Source organism: Alligator mississippiensis, chromosome 10 (genome assembly GCF_030867095.1).
Source record: "Alligator mississippiensis isolate rAllMis1 chromosome 10, rAllMis1, whole genome shotgun sequence".
NCBI lineage: Eukaryota > Metazoa > Chordata > Crocodylia > Alligatoridae > Alligator > Alligator mississippiensis.
In genome coordinates this window covers 70,263,916-70,277,225 of record NC_081833.1, presented here as the reverse complement: position 1 = coordinate 70,277,225, position 13,310 = coordinate 70,263,916, and the positions used below count along the sequence as shown (strand labels likewise).

Below are 13,310 nucleotides of genomic sequence, written 5' to 3'. Positions count from 1 at the left end.
CCTGTCCAAAACCACATCCTTACGCCATGTACAGACCCCAGGTCAAGCAGTGCTGCACCGCCACGGGGCTGTGCCTGCAGTCAGGCCATGGCACTGATGGCTTGGCTGGCCGCTTCTGCCAGCACCAAGGGCTGTGTGCCACGGGTGGTGGTGGGGGCGGGTGTGTGGCAGCCCCTACTCAAACTCCACACCCCACACACCCAGCTGGAGGGCAAACGAGGTAGCTGACCTCCTGGCCATTTGAGGCCAGGAGGACATGCTTTGACAGTTCAAAGAGGGCTACCACATTGAGCATGTCTTCCAGGCAGGCAACAGCTGCCCAGATGGCAGGGCAGGGGCACACATGGCAGCAGTGCCACAGAAAAGACCAACTGTGCAGCCACAGCCCCACTGGCAGCTGGCCCAGAGATGCAAGCAGCTCTGCTACAGTGCCCATGTCACACCCAGGAGGCTGTGCAGTCCCTGTCCAGGTCTGGCAGGCATGCAGACATGTTGCTGCAGGTCCAAGGGAGCAGATGCTGTCACAGGTGGCAGCAGGTCACAGTCAGGAAGCAGGCCCTGCTGCCAGACTGCTGCAGTGGGTAGAGGGTACAGGGTCCACTCTAGGTCAGGGCTGCTACAGCAATCCAACTGGCACAAGGGGTAGTGTCCCCATATGTCAACTGGCCAGGCCTCAGACACTCCTAAGAGCAAGTAGCCCAGAGTTGCTCGCCAGGGCAGGTTTTTAAACTGCTGGGGCCAGCACAGGGCCAGCACAGCTCCCCCTGGCTGTAGATCTGGGAAAAGCTGGGCAGGGTTAGTTTGCCCCACAAAGTGGCACAACTTGCCCAACACCAAAGTATATGTTCAGGTATGTGTGCTGAGGCACAAATCCCCAACACAAATTTGTGCTGCTCCTATTTGAACTGCTGCAAGTGCACGTGCCTGCATGTGTAGACCCACTCATTGGGTCTACATGCAGTCAATGGACAGAGAGTTATGTGCTTCCAAGAACTGCCAATAAGCAGCACCAGGCAGCCTACCTTAAGTGTCATGCAGATGCCACTATGCTGCTTCTGGTTTAGCATGCAAGCCAGCTAGAGCAGAGCAGCATGCTTGAGAGTGCTGTACATGGAGGTAACAGGGGAATAGCAAAACTAAGAACTACAGCTGACAAATTATGAACAAGGCCAAGTTGTCATTGTCCCTTGCCTAGGAGCACCACAGCACTCCCTTTTCTACTGTAGATGCAAACTTTGCCTATACGCAACAAGCCATTGAGTCATCATGGTCCTCTACACACAAATGAGTTCTGTCTGCATAGTGAAATGGCTCAACATAAAAAAAAAAATCAAGAAAGTATTGCTCTTCTCACTGGTTAATGGGACTCCACACTAAAACCTAGACACAAGCACTGAAAAAAAACCCTATACACCATAGGACCCAGATCATTCCTGCCCAAGTGGCTCAGAACCTGCTTCATTTACAGCGGGCTGCTGAATTAAGGATGAGCTGCTCAGCTGCTCATTTTGGCTTTTACTTCAGAGGATACCACTTTGCCACTCAGCTGGAGCTCATCGGTGGTCCCACGCAGCTGACTGAGAAACAATGCACTTTGAAAGGGAAGCCACAGCAAACAGCTGGAGCACCTAAGTAGTCCCAAGCAGCTGTTTGCTGTGGCTATATATGCCCCTACATAGCAAATGCTCATCTTCACAGGGGATGAGGACCCTAACCTGAAGAAGAATCCAGGCTCTGCTGTATTATCACCTCGTTAAAGGTCCTCTTCCAAGCAAAACTAATATTAGAAACATGCCTGTAAAAAAAAGGGGCAATTATAATTTGTCCTTTAACTTCACCCCTGCACAACGAAGCATTAGAAGAGGCATAAAACAAAAAAGAAATTCCATTTTGTAAGTATTTAATATCTGAAATACTCTGAAAAATTTAAGAGGACAGCAAACAGGCTAACATCTAACTTGCACATTCATCTTATGATTTCAGTGGAGGACAAAAACTCATCTAAAAAGTATTTATATCTGCTAGGTTAAAATTTGTCCAATTCCAGTGTCTTCTTCCACAGTTGTATTTGGCTGCCCAACACAGATGCTCAGCCTGGTATAGACTACACAGGGCTCTCTCTCTACAAAAGCGGTTCAAGCAAACCTTAAATCCCCTGGAATAGATGCCTTAGGTTCAAGGTTCCAAACGCTCTTGGACCTCAATCCACACTGGTGCAGGTTCAGCAAACACAGATATTCACATGGCCAGGAAGACAGGGAGCCTCCTACTTCTAGGCTCCTTGTTTAAGCAATTATTTTAAGGATCCCTCGGCAAATGTAACCCTACTAGCATTCACAGACATCATCTATAAGCAAAAAACCCAAAGATTCAGGGTCAGATCCCAATGAGAAAGGGAGCTGTGCCAGTTCATTCCAGCAAAGGCTCTAGCTCCATGCATTCCCGTGTATGATTCTCACTGTTTGAGGGTGGCAAGTATATTTACCGTGCTGAAAATCATCAAAACCTCAAGATATTTTTATGACATTCCAGCACCATCCAAAACCTCAAGTACTGGAATACACTGAAGGGCTAAAGTCAGGATCTGAACGAGACATACCGTACACTCACAGCCAGCAGTAAACAGCTCTGCCAATGAAAGGACCTGTCAGCCTGTCGGAAATAACAGCAGAAGAGTGCTAGAGAAATATTAGCATGACCTAGCGTGACTCATCTTGGTTTGTCCAGAATGGTCTCAGAGTCAACTTTGTTGTTCCACATTCCAGCAGAACTCCATTATATGGAGAACACAGTTCAGTTCAGCATCTAGTCTCTGGCTGCCAACTGACATCATTTGGCCCCTTGCTCATAAACCACAACTACGACTGTTTATTCCCACCCCCAAGGAAAACAGAAGAGATCAGTCTGATGCCTCTTATGAAGACTGCTGACCAGCCTCCCGTGCTGATGCTGCAATGTTTCATGGTGTCAACTAGAAATTAACGGGATGTCGGACTACCCATCATCTGGCCCAGCTCTGACAAACCGCTCTTCAGCACCAACATCACTACTATTCCCTTAGCACTGGTGCCAAGTTCTAGCCCATGCCAGTCCTGCAGTGGCAGGGTGACATGTAGCTCATCAGACCTACCAACTTCCCTTTGGAGCAGCTGGGACAGATAAGGTCAAACACCACTTCTGTTATAACACTCCTTTTGCAGTCACTCTGATCCTTATCAAATCAACTTCTTTTGGGGAATCTTGTTTCAGAAGCAGTCTACATTTAAAAATGATCTTTTCTTTTCATTTACACGTCCTGTAAAAATCGCTCCCTCAACCATTTTTGAACTCCAGATGCACACATGCATTCTTGCCCAGATGGTTCCCTGAAAAGAAACCATGTACATCTGGACGTCAGCAGGACAGATATGACTGAAACTTAATTTGATCTGCAGGCATTGCTGAGATCTGCTGAGCAAATCTGGAGAAAATGGGCTCAGTCATTTTGAAGTAAAAATCACTGATGAAAGATTTTTAATGCATTTGCAACTGGTTTTTTGGTTACATTTCTTTTCCTGTTTCAAAACTTGAAATGCAGCACAGTGTTTTCCTATCAGCTGAATGTATAAGACCTCAACAACACAAGGAAATCTGGGATAACATTAAAACAAAGGGAAGGATGAACCTTTCTGCTTGAAAATAGGCCTTGGAGGACTGAATATAAAAGTTGCGTGCATAGAGCAATGCATCCCCACTGAACTGTTCTGGAAAACTGAATCTGGCATGTTATGGATTTGGGTGGTGGGAATGGGAAATGTGGGGTCACTAGTCTTGCAAACATTCTACTTAATAGCAGCATTTAACATTTTAAAGTATTTTACATAAAATAAAATGGGCCTCATTATTCCCAATTTCAGTCATAGAGAGATGAATGGTTGGTTTTTCAGGAGGTGCTAGAGAGGTGTAACACAGCTGAAAAATCGGTAGGAATTTCAGGTGCTCCCCACTGCAAAAGGCCAGGACATTATGCATCTTGCCTGAAGTTACAGAAAGGTGGAGTGCTAAAATTAATCCATATTTCTGGATTTCTAACTCTAGTGCTCAAACTCTTCAAGCACTGGAGAATTTCATCTTTAAGGTCTTATCAAACACAAGCACTATTTAATGCCTGTACTCAAAACATTGTTTTTTTTGACTCGTGGTATGCGCAGAGTGGGTGGCACCAATGCACTTGTTCAGACCAAGACAGCTACAAGTACACAGGGTGTGCCACTAAAATGTAACCACAATCCTCATTTTGTTTAATAAGTATGAATAATGTTAAAGGCCTATGCATATCTACCATCCTGTCCCTCCCCCCGCACACACAGGTGCCAAAGGAACAGTCCTTCTCGAGTGATACCCAAGTGTTCAAAGCACTAAGCCACCCGATTAGCTGAACCTCTGAGGATGCTCTGTTGTTTAGTATCAACCTCATCTGAAGTCTGTTCATTAAACTTGTGGGTGTTAATAAAAGATGCGTCTTAGTTAAAACATAAGTTATATGTCTGCGGCAGGAACTACAGAGTGAAGTCTGATGTACAAAGCACAGGCCATCAACAAAAAGCTGGGAGCCAAGTTTTGGCAGACATGCAACAAATCAGTCCCGTGTCTTCCTCGAGTGCCACTCTGACCCCTGTCCAATCTGCTGTTTTGCTCCCTACTCCCAGGTACCCACCCAGACAGCTCCACCTGGGCTTATAAAATCTGCAGCAGGGTTCAATCACTGTGGCCCAAGAAACTCTGATTATGAGCTGCCACTCCAAGGGAAAAGAAATTGCAGCACCCATACCAAACCTCACAACCCCAGATAATTTCCCAATGTGGCACTTCATGCAAATTTGTTGGCAAGAAGCCAACTTGACCACAGTGAATTCTCTGTCTTGTCAGCCTGGCTAATGAAGACCAAGATCTCACATGTAGCAAACAGATTTAAAGCGATTAATAGTAAGAGAGATGTTTACTGTACCTGCAGTAAGACAGTACCCCCAGGGACTGTGAGCTGTAAACAGTACTTAGGGGCATTCTCCCAGGAAAGCAGCTGCACGTCTTCAATAGCGCTATAGGAAATGGAGTTTTCCATGTAGCCAGTTGGCTGCAAGAAAAAAACAAGGAGAGAAAAGAAAAACATTTACTTACTCATCAATAGTTGCACAACTAGGAATCAAAGGAAGAGTTATACCATAAAACATTCAGGTGCGTTTGGTGCCGAACATGTCTACATAGTATCCATCTACATTTTCAGCTGGAAGGGATGAGGACTAGCAGAAAAGTACAGAACACTAGTCATTCACCTCTAGAACCTCCATCCAAATCCTGATGAAGTCACGGGTGGCTTCATATTGGCCTAGTTTGACTATACCATGAAATCTGGAGGAAGGTTAATAAGTGAAAACCCCAGAGTGAAGCAGCTAGTGCAAGCAGAAACACAGGTAGGTTGTGAAAAGCTTCTGTATAGGTCATTCTGCATAGGTGTTAAGAGTCTATCACAGGGGTGGACAAAATGTGGCCCGGGGGCTGGATGTGGCCCACCAGGCCATTCTATCTGGCCCACAGGGCCCCTAAAAAATTTAGAAAATTAATATTTATCTGCTCTGGGCTGCCTGTCATGCGGCCCTCAATGGCTTGCCGAAACTTAGTAAGCGGCCCTCTGCCCAAAATAATTGCCCACCCCTAGTCTATCATCTCCTTCTTCCCCACTTATGCCTGTATCCTCCATACTGTAAATGAGAAAATGAAAGAAAGAAATAACAGGTTGTTCGTCAAGCTTGTTGACTAAAACATGATGGTTTGGATATTTTTAAAATCGCATTTATGCACTCAGGTCTGAGCTGGATCTGAGTCGATATGCATATAGCATGTCTGCGTGTATGTGGGAGGAACGCATCTGAATCAGACAGAACTGCAGTGAAATATAATTGAGAGTTTTATCCCGCATGTTTTTGTTCTGCTTCCTGCGTACAAGGCTGATCAAGTGCATTATCAAGATCTAATATGCTGCATCTGCCAGTGGCTCTTCAGCCTCTGCTTCAAGACAGATAATCCAAGGTAGAGCAACCAACCTGCTTGGCTCTGCTTAGTTTCTTCTAGAGGATGCCAGTCTGATGGCAAATGAAAAGTCACAATAAAAACAAAAGAGAAAAAAAGATAGTTCCCTGCAAGTCCCTGCAATATGCATCAACTGCAGCAAAGAAACTCAAAGGATGAAGCTTGCTTTTTAACCTCTACCAATATTCCTGCTATGGCAGCAGGACCTGTGTATATATACACACCTCTAGCAAGACAGCTAGAGAACTAGGCTGAATTTCACATGTGTCTGTAATATTATATATGGCGCACATGCTGCATTGGATGCACACGCATATCTGCAAAGTATAAATGCACAAGGAGAGACATATACGCGGCCACACTAATTATACATACACTCAAAGCGCACACACATTTCCACACATGCCCTTTATTTGAGTTACTTCTCATGTTTAACAGAGACCCCAAAAAGTTGTCATTTAAAGTATGTCAACAAGGGGGCAGGGGGAAAAAAGAAAGAAAAAAAAAATCAGTGGTAGCGTTAAAGGGAGTATCTCTTCCACTTCAGCTCTGTTGATCAGATTCTCCCCATAGGCAAACCTTTAGATTGACCACTGAATAAGTGAATCATGACCACTGAATAAGCACATCATTATGCCTTAAAGTCACTTCTGTGGCATGTATGCAACTTTTAAGACACCTGGTGTGATCCTATTCTCCCCACCATCATAGCCACAGAGCTGCTAAGACACCCAGATAGATTCCTTACATGTCTCCATTTTGGACTACAAAGATCTCTCGCAGACTGAACCTGGCCTGCTGTGCATGCTCAGAACCATCCCAGACAGCCATCTAGATGGCTAACTCCACTAAGGCCTGCTGCAATCCCATTCTGCCTGGGAAAAGTATATACCCTGTGTAAGTCCCTGTTTTTGTACAATGAGAAAGCCACCAGAGCATCTAGCTGGTGTGAAGCCAGTAGCAGACAATGCTGCTGTCTGTCAGTTAGACATCTGCCCTCTGGACTGAACTAATTCAACTTAGATCCCAGCATGAGGAAAATACATCAGGCAGCAGAATTCTCAATTCCACTGGGGGAACTGAAAGAGGTCTGTGCCTCTTCTGACGTGGAAGAGGATTGCTTTCTAGAGCTGCCTAAGGCTGCCCATTGCCAGAGGGGGAAAGCCATGAGTGTCTTCAGGGTAGAATAAGATCAGCCTTTGGGACAGCACTAGGCTGCCTGCTGAAAATAGGAGAGCGATGCATCTTCCAGGGCAGATCAGGACCATGCTTCTAAGATAGGAGGTGTAGTCTGGGGGCTAGCAGCAGCAGATTTGGGTGTTAATTACTCTTACAGAATTATTTTTATATAATTACTTTACATCTAACTTATGCTTCCCAAATATGTTTCCCCCAACACCTGACTGATTTAAGTTAGCATTGACAGTCTTGCAACAGACCAGAAAAAAACAACAAAACCTGTCAAAGCCACATCTATGGCAGGAGCAAACAGGAGCATCTTTAACAATCACAACAGAGGATTCTTGTGGGCGAGTGTGAAATAAGCAAATTCCTCTTGGAATGCACCTACTTTTTAGCGGTGAGGCTTCCTTCCAGAAGACAAGTGGGTGGTGTGTGGGGAAATCATAAACTCACTTTCCCCTGTTAAAAGGATGCAGAAGACCCATATAAAAATCTCTGCCAAAATCCAGTAGATACCCTTGTAACACACGCTTAACATGAAGAACATATAAGCTGCCTTTATAAAAAGGGGGATGCGGGGGGAAACTCTAGGAGTTCAAGCTTAAAAACAACATTTTTGAATGCTTTATTGCGGTAATCTTAGTTTTACACCAGCCCTGGTGATGAAAATGGTTTTCAGTGTCTCCTTAACAAAACCTTGTTATGCAGGAAGTATGATAAACTTCTGCTTATTCATTTAGCCACAATATCGTTCCCCACTAGCAACTGGAGTCCCAGTGGCTTATGTTGATCCTGTACGTCATGTGGGGCCTACTGGAGAGTAATTATCTTGTTCTCACAGGAAGCCAAAGGATCAAGATTCTTTGGTGATCAACATTACAACACTCAGGGAAAATAAGAAAAACAGCCAGTAGGGTCGATTATGCTCAGGAGACAACGTTCGCAAAAAACACACTTTAAGGGATGGAAGAAGAAGAAAGCAAGGACCAGCAGAAGCCAAGAGGCAGAAGCAATGCACATTGTTCTCTCTGCACCCCATCTACAAGGTGCCAAGTGCCCTGAACCCTCATTTACCCCAAACATGAACCTGGGGTATTTGGGCCCTGGGACCAGGCTTCCCTATAACTTCTACCCGCATTTGTTTAAGAATAGCTAGCCCAGTGCTGGCAAAATGCTGTGACCTGTAAATAACTAAATCTCAACCCACACACTAAACATCTATAAGCCGGTTTTGATTATTAAATGCTTTTTCTTTTGAAAGGGTAGGATAACGTTCAACTCTACCTCTCTATCAGAGGATCACAACAAAACCACTAGTCATTCAGAGAGCTTTTGGCATTCACAGGGCATTTTCCTTTGAAACAAGGGTGTGGTTGCCTCTGTGAAAAATCATTTGTATACCTGGACCAGAAAAAAAACCATTTGTCTCCACAGTGCTAAGCTAAACTAAAATTCTGTCTGAAATATCACATTGAAGAGAATGGGCTATGCTGCCCTTTACAGGCACAACCTTGTGAAGAAATAATCTACATAATGATGGAATATAAATTAGATTTTAAAATTCTCTCTTTTTAATGGTCTACTCTAAACCCACCTTTTAGTTGGAGGAATGTCTTTTAGCTCTGACAATTTTTAAGCTTGGGAAACACTGCTGACAGCACGGTCCTGAAATTAGACATTTCCAGCTCTGTTTTGCAAACTGGAACTGTTTGCAACTGAGTCAGCCAGTGATGTATCATGATGTAAATGGCTTGAAAGAGGGCTTTTACAAGTTGTCAAAGATCCGAGACTACATGTTGCCACACCAAGGGCAGTGCAGGGCACTGTTGCAGCAGAAAAATGGAGAACAGAGTACACTTGACTTGGACAAAGCAGATCCCAGGGCTCACTAGTCCTTCCCACAGCACTACCACTTGCAGGCAAAGCATACATGTCTCCCTGTCCTGTCTGGTCAGTGCACAGGCCACAGTATTGGCTACTTTGGAAAGTCTAAGCCTACACAGGAGAGACTAAACTTTACTGGGCTTAACCCTTGCATACTAAAGTGGAGGCAGAAGAAGGACAAATCAGCCCTCTGTTAGGAAATAGTCCAAACCCAAAACCACAGCCCGAGTCACTTGATCTACTTGAACCACAGACTATAAGGGCATTCAGGTATGTAGATGTCCATCACTGTGAATCACCATGGCTGGTGAACAACCAGAGCAAATGTTGAAAGGACTGAATTTTCCAGTAGACCTCCCTCACTCACACAAATCCCCACAGAGGCTTTATTCTGACCAGCAGGTTGCTCTCGGGAAAATGCAAGTCATGAACACAGGAAAAAAGAGAACGGAGTCTCAGGTACTGGAAAGCATCTAAAAGCAGCAGGACAGATCCTGGGCTGGAGTAAATCTGGTCCAGTATCCTGAGGATCTTTGAGCAGCAATACATCACGCTCAGTTGTAAAGAGTCCCAACTGCAAAGCATTCAGGGTTTTGTCTATGCTGCCAAAGAATCATACTACACAGCACACATGGCCCACCCTGAAATGGATGTCACCTCGCTGCCTTTGTGCAGTGCTAAGTACACATCAATACGCACACCCAAGAGCGCAAACCCCACACATCTACATGACAGCCATTCTGCAGTGTGCGGAGCATGGATCACCCAAACCAGGTACCACCGTGGCACCCCCTAGTGAGGTCGAAAGCAGACCCAAAATCATATCTTCCTAAAACTTGCACTTATAATCTCTATTTCTTGTCCCAAGCTTGAAATCTAGGGAGGTATGTACTTTCCCTCCTTATGCTACAAAAATTTAGCTTTAGTTGACTGAAACAGAAGGAAAGCAGAAAAAATTCATGTCTTATTGCTTCTGCAACTTGTGTCTTTTTTCCCCCAGCTTGGGCAAAGAAGCTGTGTGAGTTTCATGTTAGTTTATAGTTTCTGTTTGGTCTCTGACATCACAGATAGTTCTGACAGTATGCTCATTTAAATTAAAAATAAAGCTTCATATTAGGCTTGGTAACACCTTTCTCCCCAAAAAACTGCTCTTTCCTTTTAGAGCAAAAGGAGCAGAATTTTTAGCCTTTTAAAGAAAAGCCTGCATTTCTTTCACTTTCAGAAAGAGTTGTAAACCAGAGAGCTCTGAAGCCAAGGGACCTCTGCTTGCCCTGGGCCAGCTGCATACCAAACGCTGCTGTAAATCAAAGCTGGGGACCTAAGGCTGATCAAACTTTCAGACCCGAGCTCAAAGCCAGCCTTTCTCCAGCATTTCTAGGAAGCAGCAGCAGTTCCCACCTATTCCACAATACAAAAACCAGCCTATTTGTTTCCATGGGAAATTTACTAAAAGGGAAAGAAAAAACATGACATCCCTGATGAATACGTGGCTTGCACGCACACACTCATGCAGTAATGATCTAAATCGTTAACTACATCATTTTCGCAAGAGCAGCGAGACTGGATGCGCTCTGAAGACACGGGAAATCATTCACATAAAAATGAGCTCAGATAGACTGACGCACACACAGGGGGAGAAGAAGCAACTCTCCTTCTCCCCCAAATCCTATGACTTTTCCTGTGAAACACGAAGTGGGAGGCAGGCTGTTCTGAACACTTGCATTGGCACTGTTGGGTGTTTCACACTTGACTGCTCTTGGGAGCTAGGATGTAAACACGTGTAGCTCAAGACAATGAGTGTACTCGCTTGCACAGAAAGAGCTGTCTACACTTGTGTTAGGACCCAATCCTGCAAGGACACGTCCCAGCACAAGCTGCTTATACGACTCAGCACCTTACGGCCCCTGGACAACTTGCATGGGGAGTCTCTGCCAATACACGAATACATCCCCTAATAAAAGGAACTACAAGCGAGACAACACCCTTGTCCCTACAGTCTGTAACTGATCACTTCAAGTAACAGAGTAATTAGCATCTCTTCAGGTCAAATATAAATACTACAGCACACTGCAAATCAGAATATACAGCACGTTGAAGTCCAAATCACTCTCAATATGTACTGTCACTCATAGGGTAACAGACTTCTCATAACAGTCTGAAGTCAGTGATAATATCCTGAAGGCTAATGACAATAAAGTAAGAACAGAGCTGGTACCAGAATACACATACCTCTCCATCCCCAAGGTACCCAGGTTAGATCCAGTACCACACACTTGCATACCACATGCCCCCAAATAAAAAACACACTTTGTTTTTGGAAGGCAGAATGGAGAAGCGGTGATTTTTCAAGAGACATGGCCAACTATGTGACAAAGAGCAAGTCCTCCTAGGAATGCAGCGTCTATGAAGTGTTGTGTTGCAGGAGACGGCTGCGGCTGCCTTGCCCAGACCATCTCCGGGGATGCCCCCCTTCCTGGACATGCCATGTTCCCTGCAGGACCCTGTCATACAAGGTCAGGCTCCAGACCTTGGCATGGGCAGTAATAAGATTGTTACTTCTTTATTAGAAGTAGTTCTTTATGTACGTTTCCTCTAAACTGTTGCTTCCACACCACAAGCTGTAGCAAGACACTACCTGCAGCTCACTTGCTGCTTCAGGCACAAGCCACAGCGCTGAGCCAACAGCCAGGGCTAAGAGAGGGTTATTACAGGGCCTTGCCATTTCTTGCCGAGCCAGACAAGTGACAGCCATCTATACCCAGCGTCTCCAAGTGTGCTTCTTTCCCAACAGGGAAAACAACCCCCCCCCCCCAAAAATCTAAACAGCTTTCCTACTTACACCTGCACCCCAGTTTTGGGGGGAACAATCCCATGGAACCACAGATAATGGAGAACACAAAATTGTCCATCCCACAGTCGACAAGAAAAGCTGGTCTCCACACAAACATAATATGAGCTCTCTGGTGTCTGAGTCATTATGCCAGCAGGGAAGAGGATTTCAGGAAAGTAAAAGTAGTCAAATTGCTTCAGATCTTGAACTAATTTAAAATATTTCTATTAATCTTTTTTAAGACGGTTCTAATATCAGCTCACAAGCCGGTGCCTTCAGATTGACATCTTTCCCTTCTGAAAGCCACATGAAAGCAATATACTATAAAGGGGTTCCTGAAAGAAAGACCCTTTCTTAGAAAACAAAAACATGTTACAGGACATGCTCTGTGGGAGAGGTATCAGTTGGGCAGGAAATAAGACAACTTCAAATTTAAAACGACTCCACAATAACTATATTCTATATATGGGAAATTATAAATTTGCTATTATATTTCATGTACAGAATCTAATTATTTTCAGGGTGCCTTAAATTCTAATGCTGCAGTGGGGGAAGCAGCGGCATGGACGGCACACAGCCTGCTCCTTCCACACGTACCCCTGCAACTCCCTGCCACCACAGCTTATCTTGTCCTTTTGGCTGTGGTTGCAGCATAACAGACCAGAAACAAAGCCAGAGCCAGAGAAGCTCCTCTGCTTCTGCTTCTGCTTCCCCCTACCCTGCACCATATGGCCTCTCCCACCCCCCACTACATTGCAATCTCCTATGCACGTCCTGCCATGCCAGATAAACCACAGTGAGCCACTCTGGTCCCAGCCAGGCAGCAGTGCTGGTGACGTCTCCAGCCTTGGCCCCGGATTGGGACGAGAGCCAGAGCTGCAGCAGCTGCCTGCCCCAGGCCAGTACTTGAATGCGAAATGAGGCTTTTCCCCAAAGTGGAACAGGGAAAAAACCTTGCCTTTGATTCTAGTATATGCAGTTAGTAATATGTTTCCTAAAAAAAAATTAAAATGTGATTTTAGGATTATTTTTTAATGGAAGCAGAGATCTTTTTCTTCTGTTATCAAATCCAGGAGAAGCATCATCTATGAGCACTCAGTTTCTTTTAACCACAGGTTTCTTCGACTTCCAGGCACTTGGAGGAGTGCATTTAAAGGATCCCTGCACCCTACAAACCAGGAAGACTCTGCCTGAACAGCTCATTAGAAATCAAACTTCCCTTTGTAGTTAATTTGACAGCTGACATCAAAAGGTATTAAATGCCCATGGGCAGAGGGGCTGGTGTTTAAAAATTGTACTCTGAAGCTATGTCTACATTGGAAAATCCCATCTCCTAAAAAATACTTCG

The 13,310-nt window shown here is 44.9% G+C and overlaps 1 protein-coding gene across 4 annotated transcripts in view; it reads right to left on the bottom strand.

The window, feature by feature from the left end:
* The window catches only part of CMIP (c-Maf inducing protein), a 168,555-nt gene that overhangs the window by 74,617 nt on the left and 80,628 nt on the right, over positions 1 to 13,310 (bottom strand). For all 4 annotated transcript variants that reach the window (XM_019488221.2, XM_059713898.1, XM_059713899.1 and 1 more), the window contains exon 2: positions 4,988 to 5,113. In XM_019488221.2, the coding sequence (XP_019343766.1) occupies positions 4,988 to 5,113 (126 nt within the window). The remainder of the gene's footprint in view (positions 1 to 4,987; positions 5,114 to 13,310) is intronic.